This window comes from Xenopus tropicalis, chromosome 3, assembly GCF_000004195.4.
Source record: "Xenopus tropicalis strain Nigerian chromosome 3, UCB_Xtro_10.0, whole genome shotgun sequence".
Taxonomy (NCBI): Eukaryota; Metazoa; Chordata; class Amphibia; order Anura; family Pipidae; genus Xenopus; species Xenopus tropicalis.
The window spans coordinates 2,064,110-2,092,000 of NC_030679.2; the positions used below are offsets into that span (position 1 = coordinate 2,064,110).

Consider the following 27,891-nt stretch of genomic DNA (forward strand, 5'->3'; position numbering starts at 1 on the left):
AGGAGAGTCGGGTCAGTAAGGCCGTGGATGTGATGATCCAACACGTGGAGAACCTGAAGCGCATGTACGCCAAGGAGCACGCGGAGCTGGAGGACCTGCGGGAACTTCTCCACCAGGGCGACCGCTCCAGCTTCTCCACCGAGCGAGGTGGGTGTGTCTTAAAGGGGCTGTTAACTCTTCGTATGATGTAGAGTCATATTCCGAGACAAATTGCAATTGGTCTTGACTTTTTATTTGTAGTTTTTAGTTATTTCAATCATTTCTGGTTGCTAGGGTCCAAATTACCTTAGCAACCAGGAAGTGGGTTGAATGAGATATTGATATATGAATAGGGGAGCGGCTGAATAGAAAGATAAGGAATAAAAAGTAACCATAACAATAAAATGGCAGCCTCGGAGCAATAGCTTTTTTTTTTTTTTTGGTTGCCGGGGTCAGTGACCCCCATTGGAGAAGGAGGCAAATAATTCAAAAGCTATAAGAATTAAAAAGTGAAGACCAAATGAAAAGTTGCTTAGAATTGGTCTTTCCAATACAAAAAGTAACAAAAAGTTAAATTAATTAAATTAATTAATTAATCCTCCAGCCACTGGGGGGCGCTGTGCGGGGGTGTTGCTCGTAGGAGCAATAATGGCTGCCACCAGTGACCATGAGATTTGTATTTTTCTTCTTTGCAGATGAGAAGTTGTCGTCGTCTTTACCCGCAAAGGTAACGTGGCAATTCCTTGCTAATGCCCCCCCCCCTGTCTCTATTGGTCTGTTATTGCCCCCAGCAGTCGTGCAACTGAATTCCCTGCATTTTGTCCCCCCCCCCTTTCAGCCGTCGTCTCTCAGGAGAGTCAGTATGCCGACCTATACCCGCAGCATGGTGGTAAGTTAGGGGGTACCCTGAGGCCAGGGGCAGTAATATCTGCACATTGGGGTAAGTACCGGCCAATACTGACCCCCATTCTCCCCGCAGGAACCATTTGGAGGGGATAAAATAGATGGAAAGTTCCACAAGAGATCGAACAGCTGGTGAGTTGGTTATTAATTGCCCCAGATGGGGCTAAACTCCCAAGTGCCACTCTTGCTTTGAACCCTTATTGAACCTGCTGGGGGGTGGGGTTGGAATATGGAACATTCCCAAGGTGGGGGGCATGGGGGCAGCACCAACTCAGGGGCCCCGGATCCCCTCGGGGTCTGAAGTCCTTTTATTAAAAACCAATCTTATTTCCCTCAGGAAACTGATGGGGTCGAAGCAGAATGAGAATCGCCCGAATCTGCAGCGTTTTGCCACCAATTACCCCCGGCCCGACCCGACCGACGAGGAGTTAATTCAAGAGTAAGGGCCCCGTCTCTCTCTGTGTATTCGTTTCCTGGTCCCACTTTGCCCCTCCTTTTTCCCGGGTCCCCTTTGCCCCTCCTTTTTCCCGGGTCCCCTTTGCCCCTCCTTTTTCCTTTTTCCCGGGTCCCCTTTGCCCCTCCTTTTTCCTTTTTCCCGGGTCCCCTTTGCCCCTCCTTTTTCCCGGGTCCCCTTTGCCCCTCCTTTTTTTCCAGGGTCCCCTTTGCCCCTCCTTTTTTTTCCAGGTCCCCTTTGGCCCTCCTTTTTCTTGTTCCCCTTTGCCCCTCCTTTTTCCTTTTTCCCGGGTCCCCTTTGCCCCTCCTTTTTCCTGGGTCCCCTTTGCCCCTCCTTTTTCTTGTTCCCCTTTGCCCCTCCTTTTTCCTTTTTCCCGGGTCCCCTTTGCCCCTCCTTTTTCTTGTTCCCCTTTGCCCCTCCTTTTTCCTTTTTCCCGGGTCCCTTTGCCCCTCCTTTTTCCTGGGTCCCCTTTGCCCCTCCTTTTTCTTGTTCCACTTTGCCCCTCCTTTTTCCCGGGTCCCCTTTGCCCCTCCTTTTTCCTTTTTCCCGGGTCCCCTTTGCCCCTCCTTTTTCCTTTTTCCCGGTCCCCTTTGCCCTCCTTTTTTCCCGGTCCCCTTTGCCCCTCCTTTTTCCCGGGTCCCCTTGCCCCTCCTTTTCCTTTTTCCTCCCTTTGCCCCTCCTTTTTCCGGGTCCCCTTTGCCCCTCCTTTTTCCCGGGTCCCCTTTGCCCCTCCTTTTTCCCGGGTCCCTTTGCCCCTCCTTTTTCCTTTTTCCCGGGTCCCCCTTTGCCCCTCCTTTTTCCTTTTTTCCCGGGTCCCCTTTGCCCCTCCTTTTCCTTTTTCCCGGGTCCCCTTTGCCCCTCCTTTTTCCTTTTTCCCGGGTCCCCTTTGCCCCTCCTTTTTTTTGCCCCTCCTTTTTCCCGGTCCCCTTTGCCTCCCCTTTGCCCCTCCTTTTTTCCCGGGTCCCCTTTGCCCCTCCTTTTTTTCCCGGGTCCCCTTTGCCCCTCCTTTTTTTCCCGGGTCCCCTTTGCCCCTCCTTTTCTTGTTCCCCTTTGCCCTCCTTTTTTCCTTTTTCCCGGGTCCCCTTTGCCCCTCCTTTTTTTCCCGGGTCCCCTTTGCCCCTCCTTTTTCTTGTTCCCCTTTGCCCCTCCTTTTTTCCCGGGTCCCCTTTGCCCCTCCTTTTTCCCGGGTCCCTTTGCCCCTCCTTTTTCCCGGGTCCCCTTTGCCCTCCTTTTTCCTTTTTCCCGGGTCCCCTTTGCCCCTCCTTTTTCCCGGGTCCCCTTTGCCCCTCCTTTTTCCTTTTTCCCGGGTCCCCTTTGCCCCTCCTTTTTCCCGGGTCCCCTTTGCCCCTCCTTTTTCCCGGGTCCCCTTTGCCCCTCCTTTTTCCCGGGTCTCCTTTGCCCCTCCTTTTTCCCGGTCCCCTTTGCCCCTCCTTTTTCCCGGGTCCCCTTTGCCCCTCCTTTTTCCCGGGTCCCTTTGCCCCTCTTTTTCCGGGTCCCCTTGCCCCTTCTTTCCCTTTTCCTTTTCCCGGGTCCCCTTTGCCCCTCCTTTTTCCTTTTTCCCGGGTCCCCTTTGCCCCTCCTTTTTCCTTTTCCCGGGTCCCCTTTGCCCCTCCTTTTTTCCCGGGTCCCCTTTGCCCCTCCTTTTTCCCGGGTCCCCTTTGCCCCTCCTTTTTCCCGGGTCCCCTTTGCCCCTCCTTTTTCCCGGGTCCCCTTTGCCCCTCCTCCCTCCCTTTTTCCCGGGTCCCCTTTGCCCCTCCTTTTTCCCGGGTCCCCTTTGCCCCTCCTTTTTCCCCGGTCCCCTTTGCCCCTCCTTTTTCCCGGGTCCCCTTTGCCCCTCCTTTTTCCCGGGTCCCCTTTGCCCCTCCTTTTTCTTGTTCCACTTTGCCCCTCCTTTTTCCTTTTCCCCGGGTCCCCTTTGCCCCTCCTTTTTCCTGGGTCCCCTTTGCCCCTCCTCTTTCCTAGCCCCACCCCTCCCCATATCTCCCCTAAAATATCCCCTCATGCCGTTTGCCCCCCAGGGATGAAGGAAGCCCGGAGTTCCCCGAGATTCCCCAGGACGACATGGCGAGGAAGTTGAGTTTCCTGGAAATGGCGCCCCCCCCACACAAGTGCAGTCTGTAAGTATCAGGCGACTGGGACTTTGTTGCAGAATAGGCCTGTCACTCACCTTTGGCTGAGAATGCTGGGAGTTGTAGTTCTCCCACCTTTCCTTGTGCTGTATATACTCTCCGACCCAAGAATGAAAGGGAATATAAACCCTACGTTGGTTTTATTTATATACCCTATTGGCCCCTTCATTATATATGCGCACAGGCTCCTCCAATCAGAATGCTGCCCCTGGGATTTGCCCCTGGGATTTGCCCTTAGTCCCGGAGAACGTGGGGAATAATTCATTGTCGTTGCTGTCATGGCGCAGGTACCACCGGGCGCGCTCCTGGGCGTCCGATCTGAAGAATTCCGTTTCGTCCCTGAACAAGACCGCGACGGTATCGGTTATGGTGTTCTTCCTGCTGGCGGCGCTGGCGAGCTTCCTCGTGGGACTGTCCTTCCAGAGACCAGTGGAGGGCGCCCCGGAGGGGACGGGAGACTCTTGGACGGCGCTGCAGCAGTTTCTGTGGCCCTATACCGGGCTCCACCACAACGGCCAGCCCCCCGTGTGAGAGCGTCGGACCCCCCCGGCCGTGATAGAATCCATCGCTTCCGGACTAATTTAATAATAATATTTTATAGAAGGTTTTACAGGAGAGGAAAAAAAATTTCTATTTTGTATGTTGCCTAAAACTCCGCCCCCCCCCCCCCCCCCCAAAAATAGACCAATCCGATCACCGGTTCTGAGCACTTTGAGATAATTATTTTTAAATAATAAAATGGAATGGAAAGTACGAGGCACTTCCTGTATCCGACTGAATGTGACTCCGTGTCGCCATATTTATTGTTGAATAAAGTTCCGTGTGTTGTGAAACGTGTTGTTCCCTATGAGAATGTTCCATGTGTTGTGAAATGCGCTTCTCCCTATGAGAATGTTCCGTGTGTCGTGAAACGTGTTGTTCCCTATGAGAATGTTCCATGTGTCGTTAAATTTGTTGTTCCCTATGAGAATGTTCCATGTGTTGTGAAATGCGCTTCTCCCTATGAGAATGTTCCGTGTGTCGTGAAATGCGTTGTTCCCTATGAGAATGTTCCGTGTGTCGTGAAACACGTTGTTCGCTATAAGAATGTTCCATGTGTTGTGAAATGCGCTTCTCCCTATGAGAATGTTCGTGTCTCGTGAAATGCGTTGCTCCCTATGAGAACGTTCCCTGTCGTGAAATGCGTCGCTCCCTATGAGAATGTTCTGTGTCATGAAATGCGTTGCTCCCTATGAGACTGTTCTGTGTTGTGAAATGTGTCGCTCCCTGAAAATGTTCTGTTTCATGAAATGCGTTGTTCACTATAAGAATGTTGTTGTGAAATGCTTTGCTCCCTAGGAGAATGTTCTGTGTTGTGAAACGTGTTGTTCCCTGTCGTGCAATGCGTCGCTCCCTATGAGAACGTTCCCTGTCGTGCAATGCGTCGCTCCCTATGAGAACGTTCCCTGTCGTGCAATGCGTCGCTCCCTATGAGAACGTTCCCTGTCGTGAAATGCGTCGCTCCCTATGAGAACGTTCCCTGTCGTGCAATGCGTCGCTCCCTATGAGAACGTTCCCTGTCGTGAAATGCATTGCTCCCTATGAGAACGTTCCCTGTCCTGAAATGCGTTGCTCCCTATGACAATGTTGTGTTGTGAAATGCGTTGTTTCCTATGAGAATGTTCTATGTGTTGTGAAACGTGTCGCTCCCTGAAAATGTTCTGTTTTATGAAATTCGTTGTTCACTATAAGAATGTTGTTGTGAAATGCTTTGCTCCCTAGGAGAATGTTCTGTGTTGTAAAACGTGTTGTTGCCTATGAGAATGTTCCCTGTCGTGAAATGCATTGCTCCCTATGAAAATGTTCCGCGTTGTGAAATGCGTCGCTCCCTATGAAAATGTTCCGCGTCGTGAAATGCGTCGCTCCCTATGAGAAAGCCAGGATGCGGGTCATGCTCAGAAGCTGATACACACAATCCACAAACAGAGGGCGGGAGTCCCTGAGCCGCCCCGTTGCCTCCGCCCCGGAATATTCCTTGATCATGTGATACAGGGTGGAGTGGAACTCGCTTTTCTCATAGAGGTCGTCGGAAAATTCTGCGCTGGACTCGGAGATCTTCAGCCTTTGGGCTCTCTGGGAGCTCAGCATGTACAGGGCCCAGGGCTCTGGGTTCTGAGGGTTCGGTTTCTGTTCTTTGACCTTAAGGGAGGGGCAGAGTTAGGAGATGGGGGTGCGGGGGGGGGGGGTAATTTGCTCATAGCAACCAATCAGTGATTAGCGTTTTAGAGCCAGCTGGAGGCAGAGCAATGAAAGGAAACATTTGATTGGTTGCCGCCCTGATGCAGATTTGCCCAGAGTTGATAAATGAGGAGCGCAGAGTGGGGCAATAACAGTAAAATGAGGGGGGGGTGGAAAGGAGCCAATAGGAATGGGGGCGCCACCCACCTTCACAATGACGTTTTCAAAGCCGCAGTCGTGGTTCCACTTGCTCCAACCGAAGGCAAACGACGGGGACAGGAGGGCCATTTCCTTGTAGGCGGCTCTCTCCGCGCGCTCGTTCTGTGGCAACAGCAGATATTATGGGGGGGGTGGGTACCCCAGCGCCTTCTTACCCCCCGTGTACCACCAGCGCCGCCTTACCCCCATGTACCCCAGCCAGTTGTATCCCCAGCGCCTTCTTACCCCCATGTACCCCAGTGCTTTCTTATCCCCTATGTACCCCAGCGCCTTCTTACCCCCATGTACCCCCAGCGCCTTCTTACCCCCACATACCCCAGTGCTTTCTTACCCCCATGTACCCCCAGCGCCTTCTTACCCCCTATGTACCCCAGCGCTTTCGTACCCCCAGTGCCTTCTTACCCCCTATGTACTCCAGTGCCTTCTTACCCCCTATGTACCCCAGCGCTTTCTTACCCCCATGTACCCCCAGTGCCTTCTTACCCCCCATGTACCCCCAGTGCTTTCTTACCCCCCATGTACCCCCAGTGCTTTCTTACCCCCCATGTACCCAGCGCCTCCTTATCCCCGGGTACCCCAGAGCTTTCTTACCCCCTATGTACCCCAGCGCCTTCTTACCCCCTATGTACCCCAGCACTTTCTTACCCCCTATGTACCCCAGCGCTTTCTTACCCCCATGTACCCCCAGTGCCTTCTTACCCCCCATGTACCCCCAGTGCCTTCTTACCCCCCATGTACCCCCAGTGCTTTCTTACCGCCCATGTACCCAGCGCCTCCTTACCCCCGGGTACCCCAGAGCTTTCTTACCCCCTATGTACCCCAGTGCCTTCTTACCCCCGCGTGCCCCAGCGCTTTCGTACCCCCAGCGCCTTCTTACCCCCCTATGTACCCCAGCACTTTCTTAGCTCCAGTGCCGCCTTACCCCCTATGTACCCCAGTGCCGCCTTACCCCCTATGTACCCCAGCGCTTTCTTACCCCCTATGTACCCCAGCGCTTTCTTACCCCCTATGTACCCCAGCGCTTTCTTACCCCCTATGTACCCCAGCGCCTTCTTACCCCCTATGTACCCCAGCGCCTTCTTACCCCCTATGTACCCCAGGGCTTTCTTACCCCCTATGTACTCTAGTGCCTTCTTACTCCCTATGTACTCCAGCGCTTTCTTACCCCATGTACCCCCAGTGCCTTCTTACCCTCCATGTACCCCTGTGCCTTCTTACCCCCCATGTACCCCTGTGCCTTCTTACCCCCCATGTACCCCTGTGCCTTCTTACCCCCCGGGTACCCCAGCCAGTCCTATCCCTGGCATCTTCTGACTCAGTCTGAATGACCCAATCGCCATCTGAAATCTGCCCCTGTATGGGCACCTTTGGGGCCACGTGGCCCCTGTACCACAGGCCACACCCTCTCACCTTCTTGTTGACGCTGACGTATTTCTTGGAGTCCTCGGCGGGGAAGACGTTGAGGCCGGCGCTCTGCATGGCGCGCTTAAGGGCGAGGGGGGGCATCCATTTCCCCAGGAGCCGCGAGAGGTCGCCGTCTGCGCCAGAGACTGAAGCCAATCGGCACTGATCCTCCTGGTGGAAGGGGAACCAATCAGTAAGTGGTACCCACCACAAACATATAAAGCAACACTTTACTGCGCTGCTGTTCTAGGTCTATATAATCTATATTGCTGCCCCTCCAGACCAAGTTGGCAGCTGATTGGCCCATTTATGGGGAGCCTGGGAATGGGCGGTACCTTAATTTCTATCTGGAGCTCAGAGAAGGCGGAGACAATCAGCAGGGCGACCTGATTGGTGCTGGTTGGGTTGAGCTCCCAGTACTCGTAGGGCATATTCAGATGCGCGTCCTGGAACAGGGCAAACGTGTGGAACGCGTCCATTTTGAAGGATAATTCTCGCCGCTCTGGGTCGTACTTTTTCTGCGTGATGGCGTCCGTGCTCCAGTTTTTAACTAATGGGGAATAGGGGGGTCATTTCAGCTTTGAACCTGCCCCACTGGGGGGGGCAATAAAACACTAAGTAAGATTCTGCCATAATTACTTTTGGGGTCCCATCTTGCAACTTGCGGTTCTTCAAAAAATATCACGTGACCCGGAACTTTAAAGAAGACTCCAACAGGGGGGGCACTGAGGTTATCCAGGTCTTTCTCTGGCAGGGACACCCCCAAAGTGGTACTGGGGTACGACTCAGGGGGGTAGGGGTAAGTCTGCAGCCCCCCTTCCAACAGCTGCAGGATGAGAAGAATAAACAGGTGACCAGCTACCTGCTGATTGGTTGCTATGGGTTACTGCTCTTGGGCAAACTCGTTATTACATAAACCCCCCCCCCCCCCTTAATGGCAATGGGCTCACCTGAACCATGGTCCAGCCGTTCACTTGTTTGCACTGAGGGGGCAGAGCCAGGACATCAAAATAGTAGACTCCTCCCACATTCGTGAACTGGCGCAAATCCACAATGTCGTCCTCCAGGGCGTCCTCTGGTTCGTCCAGTAGCGTCGGAGAGGGGGAGTGGCCTAGGAGTCAGGGCAGCAGTGATTGGTGCGAGTGTAGGGCACAAACTCATAGGACTGTGTGGTGCCTAAAGGGGATACAAACCTTCGGGAGAGAACCCTAACTGGCTGCCCCCCGTCTTATCCGGCTCTTCTGCCGTTTCCAGAGCGTCCGTGGCACTTGTGGGGTCTTCCCTGGCGGATGTGGGGCTCAATGTGCTCTGAGGGGAGAAAGAGATCGAGTTGCCACCTTTATGGATCTGGCAGGATCTAGTATCTAGCTCCAGTGAGCCTGTCTTTAAAAATCATAGGTATATCCTATGGTACAGAACTACAATTGTGTACTTCCTGCTCCTGGGCTGCTCTCTTTCCCATGGTCAGGCAGGAACCTCCCCCTGGGTAAGTGAATCCAATCTCCCCCCAGTACTTACCCAGGTACAGAGCTCTGATTCTCTGTACTTCCTGCTCCTGGACTGCTCTCTTTCCCATGGTCAGGCAGGAACCTCCCCCTGGGTAAGTGAATCCAATCTCCCCCCAGTACTTACCCAGGTACAGAGCTCTGATTCTCTGTACTTCCTGCTCCTGGGCTGCTCTCTTTCCCATGGTCAGGCAGGAACCTCCCCCCGGGTAAGTGAATCTAAGCTCCTCCCAGATACAGGGTTACAATTCTCTGTACTTCCTGCCCTTGGGCTGCTCTCCTTCCCATGGCCAGGCAGGTACCTTTCTATCCTCCAACATCACTTCCTCATCTGCCCCAAGAACACTTTCTGCCCCAGTTTTCTCCTCTTCCCCCTCCGGATTTGCCTCTTGCCCCTCCCATTCCTGGGCGACTGCGTCTGGCACCCCGATATCTTCGCTTTCCTTCACTTTGGGGAGGCTGGTGCGGCTCAGGCCGGAGAGGTGATCGTACAGGGTGTGGAGGATCCTTACTGCGATGCCGCTGGGGGCTAGGGGTTTGGGCAGCTCGAAGCCAATGGATTCCTCCGCAAACTCGTAGCCTTTGAATCTAAAACACAGAACGCGGGACAATATGGCGGCTGTGAGGCAGCGGCGTAAGGGGAGGGGCCAAGGTGCCAGTCCGGCAGTGGGTACGGTACCTGGGGTTCTTGTTGAGGTTGGCCCAGATGCACAGGGTGAGATTGTTGTCCTTAATCACCTTCTGCATGTTGCCCGTCTCTATGTCCGACAGCACCGAGGCATTCTATAGGGCAATCAGATTAAAGGGTAAGTAAACCTACACAATAAAAGTGTTCTAAATGTTCTTACGCATGGACTGACCTGTGCCCCCCAGAACATTACCCCCCAGATCAGCCCAGACCAGTGCCCCCCACCCCAAACTAGTATCCCCCAGACCAGTGCCCCCCACCCCAAACCAGTATCCCCAGCCCAGACCAGTGCCCCCCACCCCAAACTAGTATCCCCCAGACCAGTGCCCCCCACCCCAAACCAGTATCCCCAGCCAAGACCAGTGCCCCCCACCCCAAACCAGTATCCCCCAGACCAGTGCCCCCCACCCCAAACCAGTATCCCCAGCCCAGACCAGTGCCCCCCACCCCAAACCAGTATCCGCCAGCCCAGTGCCCCCCACGCCAAACCAGTATCCCCCAGCCCAGACCAGCACCCCCCACCCAAACCAGTATCCGCCAGCCCAGACCAGGGCCCCCAACCCCAAACCAGTATCGCCCAGACCAGCGCCCCCCGCCCCAAACCAGTATCCCCCAGCCCAGACCAGCACCACCCCAAACCAGTATCCCCCAGACCAGGGCCCCCCACCCTAAACCAGTATCCCCTGACCAGACCAGCGCCCCCCACCCCAAACCAGTATCCCCCAGCCCATACCAGCACCCCCCACCCCAAACCAGTAGCCCCCAGACAAGCGCCCCCCGCCCCAAACCAGTATCCCCCAGCCCAGACCAGGGCCCCCCACCCCAAACCAGTATCCCCAAGCCCAGACCAGGGCCCCCACCCCAAACCAGTATCCCCCAGCCCAGACCAGGGCCCCCACCCCAAACCAGTATCCCCAGCCCAGACCAGGGCCCCCCACCCCAAACCAGTATTCCCCAGCCCAGCACCCCCCGCCCCAAACCAGTATTCCCCAGACCAGCGCCCCCCCACCCCAAACCAGTATCCCCCAGCCCAGACCTGCGCCCCCCACCCCAAACCAGTATCCCCCAGCCCAGACCAGCACCACCCCAAACCAGTATCCCCCAGACCAGGGCCCCCCACCCTAAACCAGTATCCCCTGACCAGACCAGCGCCCCTCACCCCAAACCAGTATCCCCCAGCCCATACCAGCACCCCCCACCCCAAACCAGTAGCCCCCAGACAAGCGCCCCCCGCCCCAAACCAGTATCCCCCAGCCCAGACCAGGGCCCCCCACCCCAAACCAGTATCCCCCAGCCCAGACCAGGGCCCCCACCCCAAACCAGTATCCCCCAGCCCAGACCAGGGCCCCCACCCCAAACCAGTATCCCCAGCCCAGACCAGGGCCCCCCACCCCAAACCAGTATTTCCCAGCCCAGCACCCCCCGCCCCAAACCAGTATTCCCCAGACCAGCGCTCCCCCACCCCAAACCAGTATCCCCCAGCCCAGACCTGCGCCCCCCCACCCCAAACCAGTATCCCCCAGCCCAGACACAAGGATAACCCCCCGCTGCTCTTGCCTTCAGGAGATGCTCTGTCGCTTGGTTGAATTTCATTGGCAGAAGCTGCTGCAGCTGCAGGACTGTCCCTTTGTACCGGGCCGCGTCTGTCTCTTCCAGTTCCCCCACGGGGGTGTCACGCAGAAGAGACTCCAGCTCCTCAATCAGCTGCTCTGACAGACAGACAATGGGCAGGTTTAACTAAATACCGCAAAACTGCACAGGGATTGGCTGCATTGCACAGTCCTGTAGGGTGCTAATCTGAGACAATTTGCAATTGGTCTTTTTTATTTTCAGTTTTAGAATTATTTTCCAGTACGGAATTTCAGTGGCAATCTGGTTGCTAGGATCCGATGTAACCTAGCAACCAGGCAGTAATTCGAACGAGAAACTGGAATATCAATAGAGGAGGCCTCGCAGAGCAATAGTTTTTGGCTTCTGGGGGTCAGTGACCCCCCCATTTGAAAGCTGGAAAGAGGTAGAAACAGAAGGCAAATATTTAAAAGAAAACTATAAGTAATGAAGACCAATTGCAACGTTGCTAGGAATAGGGCACTCTATAACATAGTAACGTTAACTCAAAGGTGAACCAACTATGAATCCCTGGAAGAGATTCTATGAGAGCGGCTCCCCCTAGTGGCGTTTCCATAACATCGCATTCTGCCGGCAGAAATCCTGGATACGCCCATATTTGGATACAGGGCGACAGGGAGGGGCATCAGGGTCAAACCCTACTGACCCCCAATTAACTGACTAATTAGCTCATTAATTATTGATCGTAACTCTTTATATGAACGGCTTATTATAGAGTCACATCAGCTGTTTGTATTGCGCACACAAGGGGCGGGGCCAGAATGTTGGTACTGAATGGCCCCGCCCATTTCTATAGCACTGGAAGTCATACTAGCACACTGACAGGGAGTGGCTATACTGAATGGCCCCACCCATTTCCATAGCACTGTATGTCATACTAACACACACTGGGAGGGAGTGGCTATACTGAATGGCCCCGCCCATTTCCATAGCACTGTATGTCATACTAACACACACTGGGAGGGAGTGGCTATACTGAATGGCCCCGCCCATTTCCATAGCACTGTTTGTCATACTAACACACACTGGGAGGGAGTGGCTATACTGAATGGCCCCGCCCATTTCCATAGCACTGGAAGTCGTACTAACACACTGAGAGGGAGTGGCTATACTGAATGGCCCCGCCCATCTCCATAGCATCTATATGAACTAGAATCTATCTGATTTTGAACTGATTAAGAAGCAGATATAAGAGAGAGCGTGGAACCAGAAGAGCTTACACTCAGCACCAGGCGGCTTTTCTTTAGAATGGACTGAAAGTCTTCATCTCTCTCATCTTCCCAGAGACTCATGAAGGTGTTTATTTCCTGGGGTACGGTGGGGTCGGGGCTCCCATCACACAACATGTACCGGTCCCACTGTAACAAGAACGGGTTCCAGTCAGTACCAGTAGAGCCGCACTGCTGCTCCCGCCTATGACCCACTGCAGGGCCCACAGGTCAACTTTCCAGACAGGAAGTAGGAGGTGCAACAGAGAAATGCTTCCTCTATGTTTTATCCACAATGGGCCCCTGTAGGAACGTTTCTGGGGCAAATTGAGAACAGACTCTCAAGGGGTTAAACCTGATGGGCAAGTCTTGCTTCAACCTGCGCTACTATGTAAGCGTGAAACCTTTGCTCGGTGGCGCTGATCCGCCTTCCATTTCTCTGCAGCTTCCAGTTTCTCCTCTACGAGCAGCCGATGTTCCTCCAGTTCCTCCGCTCTGGTTTCCAGTTGCTGTGACAGAGACACACGGGGCAGTTATACGTCTCCCCCTAAGCATTTGCCCCCCCCTACTGCCCACCCTACTGTATTATGTATGACTGCAAGTCCCTGTCCCCACCTTTGCCTCCAGCTGCTCCCTCTCCTCTCGCTCCAAGCGCTCCTTCTCACGCTGGGCGGCCAACACTTGCTCCGCTATTAGTCGCGCTTCCTCAGTGCGAAATAGGGACGTTGTATAAGGAGTCAGAACCAGCAGTGCAGGGAAGGGAAAGGGACAGACACAGTGACAGTTACACATAACTATAAACCCAGTGAGAATGAGGGATGAATGGATATTGGGGAGTTGTATCAGGAGTCAGAACCAGCAGTGCAGGGAAGGGAAAGGGACAGACACAGTGACAGTTACACATAACTATAAACCCAGTGAGAATGAGGGATGAATGGATATTGGGGAGTTGTATCAGGAGTCAGAACCAGCAGTGCAGGGAAGGGAAAGGGACAGACACAGTGACAGTTACACATAACTATAAACCCAGTGAGAATGAGGAATGAATGGATATTGGGGAGTTGTATCAGGAGTCAGAACCAGCAGTGCAGGGAAGGGAAAGGGACAGTGACAGTTACACATAACTATAAACCCAGTGAGAATGAGGAATGAATGGATATTGGGGAGTTGTATCAGGAGTCAGAACCAGCAGTGCAGGGAAGGGAAAGGGACAGACACAGTGACAGTTACACATAACTATAAACCCAGTGAGAATGAGGAATGAATGGATATTGGGGAGTTGTATCAGGAGTCAGAACCAGCAGTGCAGGGAAGGGAAAGGGACAGTGACAGTTACACATAACTATAACCCAGTGAGAATGAGGAATGAATGGATATTGGGGAGTTGTATCAGGAGTCAGAACCAGCAGTGCAGGGAAGGGAAAGGGACAGACACAGTGACAGTTACACATAACTATAAACCCAGTGAGAATGAGGAATGAATGGATATTGGGGAGTTGTATCAGGAGTCAGAACCAGCAGTGCAGGGAAGGGAAAGGGACAGACACAGTGACAGTTACACATAACTATAAACCCAGTGAGAATGAGGAATGAATGGATATTGGGGAGTTGTATCAGGAGTCAGAACCAGCAGTGCAGGGAAGGGAAAGGGACAGACACAGTGACAGTTACACATAACTATAAACCCAGTGAGAATGAGGAATGAATGGATATTGGGGAGTTGTATCAGGAGTCAGAACCAGCAGTGCAGGGAAGGGAAAGGGACAGACACAGTGACAGTTACACATAACTATAAACCCAGTGAGAATGAGGAATGAATGGATATTGGGGAGTTGTATCAGGAGTCAGAACCAGCAGTGCAGGGAAGGGAAAGGGACAGACACAGTGACAGTTACACATAACTATAAACCCAGTGAGAATGAGGGATGAATGGATATTGGGGAGTTGTATCAGGAGTCAGAACCAGCAGTGCAGGGAAAGGGACAGACACAGTGACAGTTACACATAACTATAAACCCAGTGAGAATGAGGAATGAATGAATATTGGGGAGTTGTATCAGGAGCCAGAACCAGCAGTGCAGGGAAGGGAAAGGGACAGACACAGTGACAGTTACACATAACTATAAACCCAGTGAGAATGAGGAATGAATGGATATTGGGGAGTTGTATCAGGAGTCAGAACCAGCAGTGCAGGGAAGGGAAAGGGACAGACACAGTGACAGTTACAGTTACACATAACTATAAACCCAGTGAGAATGAGGGATGAATGGATATTGGGGAGTTGTATCAGGAGTCAGAACCAGCAGTGCAGGGAAAGGGACAGACACAGTGACAGTTACACATAACTATAAACCCAGTGAGAATGAGGAATGAATGGATATTGGGGAGTTGTATCAGGAGTCAGAACCAGCAGTGCAGGGAAGGGAAAGGGACAGTGACAGTTACACATAACTATAAACCCAGTGAGAATGAGGAATGAATGGATATTGGGAAGTTGTATCAGGAGTCAGAACCAGCAGTGCAGGGAAGGGAAAGGGACAGTGACAGTTACACATAACTATAAACCCAGTGAGAATGAGGAATGAATGGATATTGGGGAGTTGTATCAGGAGTCAGAACCAGCAGTGCAGGGAAGGGAAAGGGACAGACACAGTGACAGTTACACATAACTATAAACCCAGTGAGAATGAGGAATGAATGGATATTGGGGAGTTGTATCAGGAGTCAGAACCAGCAGTGCAGGGAAGGGAAAGGGACAGACACAGTGACAGTTACACATAACTATAAACCCAGTGAGAATGAGGGATGAATGGATATTGGGGAGTTGTATCAGGAGTCAGAACCAGCAGTGCAGGGAAGGGAAAGGGACAGACACAGTGACAGTTACACATAACTATAAACCCAGTGAGAATGAGGAATTAATGGATATTGGGGAGTTGTATCAGGAGTCAGAACCAGCAGTGCAGGGAAGGGAAAGGGACAGACACAGTGACAGTTACACATAACTATAAACCCAGTGAGAATGAGGAATGAATGAATATTGGGGAGTTGTATCAGGAGCCAGAACCAGCAGTGCAGGGAAGGGAAAGGGACAGACACAGTGACAGTTACACATAACTATAAACCCAGTGAGAATGAGGAATGAATGGATATTGGGGAGTTGTATCAGGAGTCAGAACCAGCAGTGCAGGGAAGGGAAAGGGACAGACACAGTGACAGTTACACATAACTATAAACCCAGTGAGAATGAGGGATGAATGGATATTGGGGAGTTGTATCAGGAGTCAGAACCAGCAGTGCAGGGAAAGGGACAGACACAGTGACAGTTACACATAACTATAAACCCAGTGAGAATGAGGAATGAATGGATATTGGGGAGTTGTATCAGGAGTCAGAACCAGCAGTGCAGGGAAGGGAAAGGGACAGACACAGTGACAGTTACACATAACTATAAACCCAGTGAGAATGAGGAATGAATGGATATTGGGGAGTTGTATCAGGAGTCAGAACCAGCAGTGCAGGGAAGGGAAAGGGACAGTGACAGTTACACATAACTATAAACCCAGTGAGAATGAGGAATGAATGGATATTGGGGAGTTGTATCAGGAGTCAGAACCAGCAGTGCAGGGAAGGGAAAGGGACAGACACAGTGACAGTTACACATAACTATAAACCCAGTGAGAATGAGGAATGAATGGATATTGGGGAGTTGTATCAGGAGTCAGAACCAGCAGTGCAGGGAAGGGAAAGGGACAGTGACAGTTACACATAACTATAAACCCAGTGAGAATGAGGAATGAATGGATATTGGGGAGTTGTATCAGGAGTCAGAACCAGCAGTGCAGGGAAGGGAAAGGGACAGACACAGTGACAGTTACACATAACTATAAACCCAGTGAGAATGAGGGATGAATGGGTATTGGGGAGTTGTATCAGGAGTCAGAACCAGCAGTGCAGGGAAGGGAAAGGGACAGTGACAGTTACACATAACTATAAACCCAGTGAGAATGAGGAATGAATGGATATTGGGGAGTTGTATCAGGAGTCAGAACCAGCAGTGCAGGGAAGGGAAAGGGACAGACACAGTGACAGTTACACATAACTATAAACCCAGTGAGAATGAGGGATGAATGGGTATTGGGGAGTTGTATCAGGAGTCAGAACCAGCAGTGCAGGGAAGGGAAAGGGACAGTGACAGTTACACATAACTATAAACCCAGTGAGAATGAGGAATGAATGAATATTGGGGAGTTGTATCAGGAGCCAGAACCAGCAGTGCAGGGAAGGGAAAGGGACAGACACAGTGACAGTTACACATAACTATAAACCCAGTGAGAATGAGGAATGAATGGATATTGGGGAGTTGTATCAGGAGTCAGAACCAGCAGTGCAGGGAAGGGAAAGGGACAGACACAGTGACAGTTACACATAACTATAAACCCAGTGAGAATGAGGGATGAATGGATATTGGGGAGTTGTATCAGGAGTCAGAACCAGCAGTGCAGGGAAAGGGACAGACACAGTGACAGTTACACATAACTATAAACCCAGTGAGAATGAGGAATGAATGGATATTGGGGAGTTGTATCAGGAGTCAGAACCAGCAGTGCAGGGAAGGGAAAGGGACAGACACAGTGACAGTTACACATAACTATAAACCCAGTGAGAATGAGGGATGAATGGGTATTGGGGAGTTGTATCAGGAGTCAGAACCAGCAGTGCAGGGAAGGGAAAGGGACAGACACAGTGACAGTTACACATAACTATAAACCCAGTGAGAATGAGGGATGAATGGATATTGGGGAGTTGTATCAGGAGTGAGAACCAGCAGTGCAGGGAAGGGAAAGGGACAGACACAGTGACAGTTACACATAACTATAAACCCAGTGAGAATGAGGGATGAATGGATATTGGGGAGTTGTATCAGGAGTCAGAACCAGCAGTGCAGGGAAAGGGACAGACACAGTGACAGTTACACATAACTATAAACCCAGTGAGAATGAGGAATGAATGGATATTGGGGAGTTGTATCAGGAGTCAGAACCAGCAGTGCAGGGAAGGGAAAGGGACAGACACAGTGACAGTTACACATAACTATAAACCCAGTGAGAATGAGGGATGAATGGGTATTGGGGAGTTGTATCAGGAGTCAGAACCAGCAGTGCAGGGAAGGGAAAGGGACAGACACAGTGACAGTTACACATAACTATAAACCCAGTGAGAATGAGGAATGAATGGATATTGGGGAGTTGTATCAGGAGTCAGAACCAGCAGTGCAGGGAAGGGAAAGGGACAGACACAGTGACAGTTACACATAACTATAAACCCAGTGAGAATGAGGAATGAATGGATATTGGGGAGTTGTATCAGGAGTCAGAACCAGCAGTGCAGGGAAGGGAAAGGGACAGACACAGTGACAGTTACACATAACTATAAACCCAGTGAGAATGAGGAATGAATGGATATTGGGGAGTTGTATCAGGAGTCAGAACCAGCAGTGCAGGGAAGGGAAAGGGACAGACACAGTGACAGTTACACATAACTATAAACCCAGTGAGAATGAGGAATGAATGGATATTGGGGAGTTGTATCAGGAGTCAGAACCAGCAGTGCAGGGAAGGGAAAGGGACAGACACAGTGACAGTTACACATAACTATAAACCCAGTGAGAATGAGGAATGAATGGATATTGGGGAGTTGTATCAGGAGTCAGAACCAGCAGTGCAGGGAAGGGAAAGGGACAGACACAGTGACAGTTACACATAACTATAAACCCAGTGAGAATGAGGAATGAATGGATATTGGGGAGTTGTATCAGGAGTCAGAACCAGCAGTGCAGGGAAGGGAAAGGGACAGACACAGTGACAGTTACACATAACTATAAACCCAGTGAGAATGAGGAATGAATGGATATTGGGGAGTTGTATCAGGAGTCAGAACCAGCAGTGCAGGGAAGGGAAAGGGACAGACACAGTGACAGTTACACATAACTATAAACCCAGTGAGAATGAGGGATGAATGGATATTGGGGAGTTGTATCAGGAGTCAGAACCAGCAGTGCAGGGAAGGGAAAGGGACAGTGACAGTTACACATAACTATAAACCCAGTGAGAATGAGGAATGAATGGGTATTGGGGAGTTGTATCAGGAGTCAGAACCAGCAGTGCAGGGAAGGGAAAGGGACAGACACAGTGACAGTTACACATAACTATAAACCCAGTGAGAATGAGGGATGAATGGGTATTGGGGAGTTGTATCAGGAGTCAGAACCAGCAGTGCAGGGAAGGGAAAGGGACAGACACAGTGACAGTTACACATAACTATAAACCCAGTGAGAATGAGGAATGAATGGGTATTGGGGAGTTGTATCAGGAGTCAGAACCAGCAGTGCAGGGAAGGGAAAGGGACAGACACAGTGACAGTTACACATAACTATAAACCCAGTGAGAATGAGGAATGAATGGGTATTGGGGAGTTGTATCAGGAGTCAGAACCAGCAGTGCAGGGAAGGGAAAGGGACAGTGACAGTTACACATAACTATAAACCCAGTGAGAATGAGGAATGAATGGATATTGGGGAGTTGTATCAGGAGTCAGAACCAGCAGTGCAGGGAAGGGAAAGGGACAGACACAGTGACAGTTACACATAACTATAAACCCAGTGAGAATGAGGAATGAATGGATATTGGGGAGTTGTATCAGGAGTCAGAACCAGCAGTGCAGGGAAGGGAAAGGGACAGACACAGTGACAGTTACACATAACTATAAACCCAGTGAGAATGAGGAATGAATGGATATTGGGGAGTTGTATCAGGAGTCAGAACCAGCAGTGCAGGGAAGGGCACTTGGGGCAGTTGGGGCAGTTGGGGCAGTTCTGTTACCCTCCTCCCGCAGTTGCCTCTCCTCCTCTTCCCTCTGGGCCCGGAGTCTCTCCGCTTTGCTGCTTTTCCCTTTCCTCTTGGAAGCGGCGGAGGTTGCTATGGAAGACTTCAGGGGAAACGTGGGGGGGAATGTTTGGTTAGTAACTATATATATATATAACTTTATATTCTAATAGTATAATAGCCCCAAGCTGTATAACCCAGTAGATGCCCAATCCCCCTTCTCCCCCCACACTCACCATGGTGCTGCTCTTTGCCCACTGACTGGCGCGTCTCTGTTGTTATGGAAACCACAGGGAGAGAGAGGGGCGGCGCTTGGTGTGACGTCATTCAGACGCGCCGTTTATTGCCGGAAGTAGTGAGAGGTGAGCGGTGCGGGCAGAGGAAGGAGCTTGGGGTTAGGGGGTTAGGGGTTAGGGGGTTAGGGGGTTAGGGGTTGGGGTAAGTGAGAGTCCGGGGGTAGAAATTTCCCCCTTATACTGTAAGAGGTTGGGAACTGGGGAAAACTCTACCCTGGGGTGGTATTACTGAAATACAGCGCCGCCTCTTGGTTGGGCAGTTGCTACATATATATATGTGTCAAATATCTCATGGGCAGCGCTGCTGTGTGGGTAACACTACTGCCCCAGCTGGGGGTGCCGGGAGTTGGATGTTCCCATGGTACCTGGGAGTGTGGATCTGGGGGTGCCGGGAGTTGGATGTTCCCAAGGTACCTGGGAGTGTGGATCTGGGGGTGCCGGGAGTTGGATGTTCCCAAGGTACCTGGGAGTGTGGATCTGGGGGTGCCGGGAGTTGGATGTTCCCATGGTACCTGGGAGTGTGGATCTGGGGGTGCCGGGAGTTGGATGTTCCCAAGGTACCTGGGAGTGTGGATCTGGGGGTGCCGGGAGTTGGATTGTTCCCAAGCCTGGGAGTGTGGATCTGGGGGCGGATGGATTTCCCAAGGTACCTGGGAGTGTGGATCTGGGGGTGCCGGGAGTTGGATGTTCCCAAGGTACCTGGGAGTGTGGATCTGGGGGTGCCGGGAGTTGGATGTTCCCAAGGTACCTGGGAGTGTGGATCTGGGGGTGCCGGGAGTTGGATGTTCCCAAGGTACCTGGGAGTGTGGATCTGGGGGTGCCGGGAGTTGGATGTTCCCAAGGTACCTGGGAGTGTGGATCTGGGGTGCCGGAGTTGGATGTTCCCAAGGTACCTGGGAGTGGTGGATCTGGGGTGCCGGGAGTTGGATGTTCCCAAGGACCCTGGGAGTGTGGATCTGGGGGTGCCGGGAGTTGGATGTTCCCAAGGTACCTGGGAGTGTGGATCTGGGGGTGCCGGGAGTTGGATGTTCCCAGGTACCTGGGAGTGTGGATCTGGGGGGGTGCCCGGGAGTGGGATGTGCCCAAGGTACCTGGGAGTGTGGATCTGGGGGTGCCGGGAGTTGGATGTTCCCAAGGTACCTGGGAGTGTGGATCTGGGGGTGCCGGGAGTTGGATGTTCCCAAGGTACCTGGGAGTGTGGGTCTGGGCGGGTCCGCCGGAGTTGGGGATGTTCCCAAGGTACCTGGGAGTGTGATCTGGGGTGCCGGGAGTTTGGATGTTCCCAAGGTACCTGGGAGTGTGGATCTGGGGTGCCGGGAGTTGGATGTTCCCAAGGTACCTGGGAGTGTGGATCTGGGGGTGCCGGGAGTTGGATGTTCCCAGGTACCTGGGAGTGTGGGTCTGGGGGTGCCGGGAGTTGGATGTTCCCAAGGTACCTGGGAGTGTGGATCTGGGGGTGCCGGGAGTTGGATGTTCCCAAGGTACCTGGGAGTGTGGATCTGGGGGTGCCGGGAGTTGGATGTTCCAAGGTACCTGGGGATGTGGATCTGGGGGTGCCGGGAGTTGGATGTTCCCAAGGTACCTGGGAGTGTGGATCTGGGGGTGCCGGGAGTTGGATGTTCCAAGGTACCTGGGAGTGTGGATCTGGGGGTGCCGGGAGTTGGATGTTCCCAAGGTACCTGGGAGTGTGGGTCTGGGGGTGCCGGGAGTTGGATCTTCCCAAGGTACCTGGAGTGTGGATCTGGGGGTGCCGGGAGTTGGATGTTCCCAAGGTACCTGGGAGTGTGGATCTGGGGGTGCCGGGAGTTGGATGTTCCCAAGGTACCTGGGAGTGTGGATCTGGGGGTGCCGGGAGTTGGATGTTCCCGGAAAGTACTGGGAGTGTGGATCTGGGGGTGCCGGGAGTTTGGATGTTCCTTCCCAAGGTACCTGGGAGTGTGGGTCTGGGGTGCCGGGAGTTGGACCTTCCCAAGGTACCTGGGAGTGTGGATCTGGGGTGCCGGGAGTTGGACCTTCCCAAGGTACCTGGGAGTGTGGATCTGGGGGTGCCGGGAAGTTGGGAATGTTTCCCAAGGTACCCTGGGGAGTGTGGATCTGGGGGTGCCCGGGGAGTTGCACCTTCCCAGGTACCTGGGAGTGTGGATCTGGGGGTGCCGGGAGTTGGGATGTTCCCAAGGTACCTGGGAGTGTGGGTCTGGGGGTGCCCGCGAGTTGCACCTTCCCAAGGTACCTGGGAGTGTGGATCTGGGGTGCCGGGAGTTGGACCTTCCCAAGGTACCTGGGAGTGTGGATCTGGGGGTGCCGGGAGTTGGATGTCCAAGGTACCTGGGAGTGTGGATCTGGGGGTGCCGGGAGTTGGACCTTCCAAGGTACCTGGGAGTGTGGATCTGGGGGTGGCCGGGAGTTGGCACCTTCCCAAGGTACCTGGGAGTGTGGATCTGGGGGTGCGGGAGTTGGTTTCCAAGGTACCTGGGAGTGTGGATCTGGGGGTGCCGGGAGTTGGATTTTCCATGTACTGGGAGTGTGGATCTGGGGGTGCCGGGAGTTCGGACCTTCCCAAGGTACCTGGGAGTGTGGATCTGGGGGTGCCGGGAGTTGGACCTTCCCAAGGTACCTGGGAGTGTGGATCTGGGGGTGCCGGGAGTTGGATGTTCCCAAGGTACCTGGGGAGTGTGGATCTGGGGTGCCGGGAGTTGGACTTTCCCAAGGTACTGGGAGTGTGGATCTGGGTGCGGAGTTGGACCTTCCCAAGGTACCTGGGAGTGTGGATCTGGGGTGCCGGGAGTGGACCTTCCCAAGGTACCTGGGAGTGTGGATCTGGGGGTGCGGGAGTTGGACCTTCCCAAGGTACCTGGGAGTGTGGATCTGGGGGTGCCGGGAGTTGGACCTTCCCAAGGTACCTGGGAGTGTGGATCTGGGGGTGCCGGGAGTTGGACCTTCCAAGGTACCTGGGAGTGTGGATCTGGGGGTGCCGGGAGTTGGATGTTCCCAAGGTACCTGGGAGTGTGGATCTGGGGGTGCCGGGAGTTGGATGTTCCAAGGTACCTGGGAGTGTGGGTCTGGGGGTGCCGGGAGTTGCACCTTCCCAAGGTACCTGGGAGTGTGGATCTGGGGGTGCCGGGTTTTGATGTTCCCCAAGGTACCTGGGAGTGTGGATTCTGGGGTGCCGGGAGTTGGATGTTCTCCCAAGGTACCTGGGAGTGTGGATCTGGGGGTGCCGGGAGTTGGACCTGTCCCAAGGTACCTGGGAGTGTGGATCTGGGGGTGCCGGGAGTTGGACCTTCCCAAGGTACCTGGGAGTGTGGATCTGGGGGTTGCCGGAGTTGGACCTTCCCAAGGTACCTGGGAGTGTGGATCTGGGGGTGGCCGGGAGTTGATCTTCCCAAGGTACCTGGGAGTTGTGGATCTGGGGGTGCCGGGAGTTGGACCTTCCCAAGGTACCTGGGAGTGTGGATCTGGGGGTGCCGGGAGTTGGAACGTTCCAAGGTACCTGGGAGTGTGGATCTGGGGGTGCCGGGAGTTGGATTCCCAAGGTACCTGGGAGTGTGGATCTGGGGGTGCCGGGAGTTGGACCTTCCAAGACTACCTGGGAGTGTGGATCTGGGGGTGCCGGGAGTTGGACCTTCCCATTGGTACTGGGAGTGTGGATCTGGGGGTGCCGGGAGTTGATGTTCCCAAGGTACCTGGGAGTGTGGATCTGGGGGTGCCGGGAGTTGGACCTTCCCAAGGTACCTGGGAGTGTGGATCTGGGGGTGCCGGGAGTTGGACCTTCCCAAGGTACCTGGGAGTGTGGATCTGGGGGTGCCGGGAGTTGGACCTTCCCAAGGTACCTGGGAGTGTGGATCTGGGGGTGCCGGGAGTTGGAGACCTTCCAAGGTACCTGGGAGTGTGGATCTGGGGGTGCCGGGAGTTGGACCTTCCCAAGGTACCTGGGAGTGTGGATCTGGGGGTGCCGGGAGTTGGACCTTCCAAGGTACCTGGGAGTGTGGATCTGGGGGTGCCGGGAGTTGGATCTTCCCAAGGTACCTGGGAGTGTGGGTCTGGGGGTGCCGGGAGTTGCACCTTCCCAAGGTACCTGGGAGTGTGGATCTGGGGGTGCCGGGAGTTTGGACCTTCCCAAGGTCTGGGAGTGTGGATCTGGGGGTGCCGGGAGTTGGATGTTCCCAGGTACCTGGGAGTGTGGATCTGGGGGTGCCGGGAGTTGGACCTTCCCATGGTACCTGGGAGTGTGGATCTGGGGGTGCCGGGAGTTGGACCTTCCCAAGGTACCTGGGAGTGTGGATCTGGGGGTGCCGGGAGTTGCACCTTCCCAAGGTACCTGGGAGTGTGGATCTGGGGGTGCCGGGAGTTGGACCTTCCCAAGGTACCTGGGAGTGTGGATCTGGGGGTGCCGGGAGTTGGACCTTCCCAAGGTACCTGGGAGTGTGGATCTGGGGGTGCCGGGAGTTGGACCTTCCAAGGTACCTGGGAGTGTGGATCTGGGGGTGCCGGGAGTTGGACCTTCCAAGGTACCTGGGAGTGTGGGTTCTGGGGTGCCGGAGTTGGACCTTCCCAAGGTACCTGGGAGTGTGGATCTGGGGGTGCCGGGAGTTGCACCTTCCCAAGGTACCTGGGAGTGTGGATCTGGGGGTGCCGGGAGTTGGACCTTCCCAAGGTACCTGGGAGTGTGGATCTGGGGGTGCCGGGAGTTGGACCTTCCCAAGGTACCTGGGAGTGTGGATCTGGGGGTGCCGGGAGTTGGACCTTCCCAAGGTACCTGGGAGTGTGGATCTGGGGGTGCCGGGAGTTGCACCTTTTACCTGGGGATCTGGGGGTGCGGGAGTTGGACCTTCCCAAGGTACCTGGGAGTGTGGATCTGGGGGTGCGGAGTTGGATGTTTTCCCAAGGTACCTGGGAGTGTGGATCTGGGGTGCCGGGAGTTGCACCTTCCCAAGGTACCTGGGAGTGTGGATCTGGGGGTGCCGGGAGTTGGACCTTCCCAAGGTACCTGGGAGTGTGGATCTGGGGGTGCCGGGAGTTGGACTTCCCAAGGTAACTGGGAGTGTGGATCTGGGGGTGCCGGGAGTTGGACCTTCCCAAGGTACCTGGGAGTGTGGATCTGGGGGTGCCGGGAGTTGGACCTTCCCAAGGTACCTGGAGTGTGGATCTGGGGGTGCCGGGAGTTGGACCTTCCCAGGTACCTGGGAGTGTGGATCTGGGGGTGCGGGAGTTGGACCTTCCCAAGGTACCTGGGAGTGTGGATCTGGGGGTGCCGGGAGTTGGACCTTCCCAAGGTACCTGGGAGTGTGGATCTGGGGGTGCCGGGAGTTGCACCTTCCCAAGGTACCTGGGAGTGTGGGCCTATATGGCCTGTTATGTGGGGTAAACTTAGATTTGCCCCAGGAGGGCAGAAAGCTGCATAGTTACCGGTAACAGAATCCCAGTAGCACAGATTTGACTGGTTTTGCCCCATTTACCCCCCCCCCCCCAAACACAGAGCTGCATGGTTTAACCACTTCATTACCAGCGTATAAGAGCCCCCAAACGCCCAGAGGTGAGGCTTTTGGCCACATCCCTGCCCTGTTATCCCCTGACTGTGCCCCCCCCCCCCTCACTCTGCCCCAGCCCATAATGCCCAGACACTGGTCCGGTTCTGTTTATTTTTCATTTCGTTTCTATGGGGTCCAGTGGTGCAAACCTGGGGGGGGTATCAAACTGCTATATATATATATATAAAGTAAATATTGCCCATTAATGTCTCTTCCCTTGGCCCCCCTTTTATGATGGTCCCCAGTAGGGTTTTACATATAAGCTCATATATTTTTTTTATAATTCCCCTTTAAAGGGAACGTATGAGACTAACGTACACTAGCCAATGTGGGGCAGTGGCCTAATTACATATGCTAGGGGACTGACCAATGAGGATCCTACGTCAGCCATCTTGCTCCCTTCTCACATATGGAGACAACTGGTTTATCTTGGATTCAACTGGAATGAACCATCAGGGGTTGCTCATAGGGGTTCCCCATAAGCTCTAACATAGTATGGGGGTTCCGTTACTATTTGTACCTGAGTTTCTGTTTTGTTTCAGCAGCCCATGTGGGGGGACGAGGGTGCGCCCAGCCGCTCATGACAATGGCCAATCCCTTGAGAGGAGAAGTCGTCAGACTGTATAAGAATGTAAGTAATACTGTGATTGGTTACCAGGGAATAATGGCACTTTTAGCTGTTACTGTGGGGATTTGGGGAAACGGCAATGACTTATTGTTGTTTGTTTCCCCTTTAAAGCTTCTGTTCCTGGGCCGAGAGTACCCCAAGGGGGAGAGTTACTTTAGGGAGCGCCTGAAAAGGGCCTTTCTGAAGAACAAAGATGTCAGGGATCCGGAGAAGATCAAGGAACTGATTGGCCGGGGGGAGTTTGTGATCAAGGAGCTGGAAGCCCTATACTTTCTCAGGAAATACCGGGCTATGAAGCAGAGGTACTATGAGGACAAGGAGAGTCCCTGAGTCCCGAGGATCAGTCCCGGCGGGGAAAGGGTTACCTGTCACAATGGTTATCAAAGTGTTAATGCTGAAAATATAATAAACCAATGTGTTGGAAGGACTGTATTGGCCCAATGGCTGGCTGAGGATTCTGGGATTTAAAGGGGCGGTTCACCTTTACAGTAACTTTTAGTGTGTTAAAGAATGGCCCATTCTAAGCACCTTTTCAATTGGTCTTCATTATTTATAGTTTTTGAATTATTTCCCTTCTTCTTCTGACTCTTTGCAGCTTTCAAATGGGGGTCACTGACCCCAGCAGCCAAACCCTATTGCTCTGTGAGGCTCCAGTTTTATTGTTATTGTTACTTTTTATTCCTTATCTTTCTATCCAGCCCCTCCCCTGTTCATACACCAGTCTCTCATTCAAACCAATCCCTGGTTACTAAGGTAACTTGGACCTAGCAACAAACCCTATTGCTCTGTGAGGCTCAGTTTTATTGTTATTGTTACTTTTTTTCCTTATCTTTCTATTCGGCCTCCCTATTCATATACTATCCTCTCATTCAACATCCTGGTTACTAAGGTACTTGGACCCTAGCAACAAACCTATTGCTCTGTGAGGCTCCAGTTTTATTGTTATTGTTACTTTTTATTCCTTATCTTTCTATCCAGGCCCTCCCCTGTTCATATCCAGTCTCTCATTCAAACCATCCCTGGTTACTAAGGTAACTTGGACCTAGCAACCAAACCCCTATTGCTCTGTGAGGCTCCAGTTTTATTGTTATTGTTACTTACTTTTTTTATTCCTTATCTTTCTATTGGGCCCTCCTATTCATATACTATCCTCTCATTCAAACCAATCCCTGGTTACTAAGGTAACTTGGACCCTAGCAACCAAACCTATTGCTCTGTGAGGCTCCAGTTTTATTGTTATTGTTACTTTTATTCCTTATCTTTCTATCCAGCCTCCCTATTCATATACCAGTCTCTCATTCAAACCATCCCTGGTTACTAAGGTAACTTGGACCCTAGCAACCCTATTGCTCTGTGAGGCTCCAGTTTTATTGTTATTGTTACTTTTTATTCTTATCTTTTCTATTCAGGCCCCTCCCCTATTCATATACCAGTCTCTCATTCAAACCAAATCCTGGTTACTAAGGTAACTTGGACCCTAGCAACCAAACCCTATTGCTCTGTGAGGCTCCAGTTTTATTGTTATTGTTACTTTTTATTCCTTATCTTTCTATTCGGCCCCTCCTCCTATTCATATTCCTGTCTCTCATTCAAACCAATCCCTGGTTACTAAGGTATTCTGGACCCTAGCAACCAGATAGCTGTTATAGTTTCAAACTGGAGAGCTGCCGAACAAAAACTGAAATAACTAAAAAACTACAAATAATAAAAAATGAAGACCAATTGCAAATTGTCTCAGAATATCACTCTTTACACCTTACTAAACGTTCATTCAAATGTGGAGAAGCCGTGTAAAGCCCAGGGAGTCGTTGTTCTGACACAGGCTGTGTTTCCTGATACACAAACGGGTCGTGTTCTGGTGGAGACAGCGACCCACATTTGATCCCCACGTGCACTTTAGTATCAGAGAGGATTGTCATGTGAATGTATGGGGAGATTGTATGGAATCTGATTGGATCAATTGCCTTGATATGGCCGTATCTCAGCGCAGTTACTGGAATATAAGATTTACTGTGTCACGTGAGTTTGTGCAGCTTTGTTTGATCCAAGACTCTTGTTTTTTCTAATGTCTCAGTGTCAAATCCAAGACTTACTCGATTGGTCGGCACGGTTGCTATGCAGTCAGGGAACCCCAAGGGTTAAGATGAACGTAACAAATGAAGAATAAGACTGCAGCACATGCCTGTTAGTGAAGAGTCGGATGGGCAACGGTTTGGCCTC

At 52.7% G+C, this 27,891-nt stretch overlaps 3 protein-coding genes across 7 annotated transcripts in view; 2 read left to right on the top strand and 1 right to left on the bottom strand.

Annotated features, from left to right (window-relative positions):
- The window catches only part of lrmp (lymphoid-restricted membrane protein), a 39,442-nt gene extending 35,310 nt beyond the window's left edge, over window positions 1-4,132 (top strand). For all 3 annotated transcript variants that reach the window (XM_031898439.1, XM_031898441.1, XM_031898440.1), the window contains exons 34-40: window positions 3-147; window positions 675-706; window positions 818-868; window positions 959-1,014; window positions 1,220-1,321; window positions 3,355-3,453; window positions 3,753-4,132. In XM_031898439.1, coding sequence (XP_031754299.1) covers window positions 3-147; window positions 675-706; window positions 818-868; window positions 959-1,014; window positions 1,220-1,321; window positions 3,355-3,453; window positions 3,753-3,996 — 729 coding nt within the window. In that variant the 3' untranslated portion in view covers window positions 3,997-4,132. The remainder of the gene's footprint in view (window positions 1-2; window positions 148-674; window positions 707-817; window positions 869-958; window positions 1,015-1,219; window positions 1,322-3,354; window positions 3,454-3,752) is intronic.
- casc1 (cancer susceptibility 1) lies at window positions 3,587-19,536 on the bottom strand. 2 transcript variants are annotated; one of them, XM_031897680.1, is made up of 15 exons: window positions 19,456-19,536; window positions 19,217-19,322; window positions 12,951-13,042; window positions 12,740-12,844; window positions 12,348-12,485; window positions 11,056-11,202; window positions 9,490-9,593; window positions 9,113-9,398; window positions 8,499-8,613; window positions 8,256-8,416; window positions 7,945-8,131; window positions 7,641-7,855; window positions 7,312-7,476; window positions 5,890-6,003; window positions 3,587-5,643 (listed from the first exon to the last, which is right to left on the bottom strand). In XM_031897680.1, exons 1-15 carry the CDS (start codon window positions 19,456-19,458, stop codon window positions 5,371-5,373), a joined length of 2,211 nt encoding a protein of 736 aa, XP_031753540.1. In that variant the 5' UTR covers window positions 19,459-19,536; the 3' UTR covers window positions 3,587-5,370.
- etfrf1 (electron transfer flavoprotein regulatory factor 1) lies at window positions 19,521-26,101 on the top strand. 2 transcript variants are annotated; one of them, XM_031898442.1, is made up of 3 exons: window positions 19,521-19,581; window positions 25,586-25,674; window positions 25,783-26,101. In XM_031898442.1, the coding sequence occupies exons 2-3, from the start codon at window positions 25,624-25,626 to the stop codon at window positions 25,999-26,001; spliced, it is 270 nt and encodes an 89-aa protein (XP_031754302.1). In that variant the 5' UTR covers window positions 19,521-19,581; window positions 25,586-25,623; the 3' UTR covers window positions 26,002-26,101. The 2 variants fall into 2 exon arrangements, with proteins under 2 accessions (XP_031754302.1, XP_031754303.1); XM_031898443.1 differs by having other exon boundaries at window positions 19,522-19,581; window positions 25,589-25,674.
- Window positions 26,102-27,891: the final 1,790 nt, after the last annotated feature.

Bases quoted from the DNA above. Each gene is read 5' to 3' on its own strand.
- casc1 (XM_031897680.1), bottom strand. The intron at 12,845-12,950 runs GTGGGGACAGGG...TCTCTGTCACAG, and splicing joins GGGAGCAGCTGGAGGCAAAG to CAACTGGAAACCAGAGCGGA. The intron at 8,614-9,112 runs GTACCTGCCTGG...TTCTCCCCTCAG, and splicing joins TGATGTTGGAGGATAGAAAG to AGCACATTGAGCCCCACATC.
- etfrf1 (XM_031898442.1), top strand. From the start codon at position 25,624: ATGACAATGGCCAATCCCTTGAGAGGAGAAGTCGTCAGACTGTATAAG. The intron at 25,675-25,782 runs GTAAGTAATACT...TCCCCTTTAAAG, and splicing joins TCGTCAGACTGTATAAGAAT to CTTCTGTTCCTGGGCCGAGA.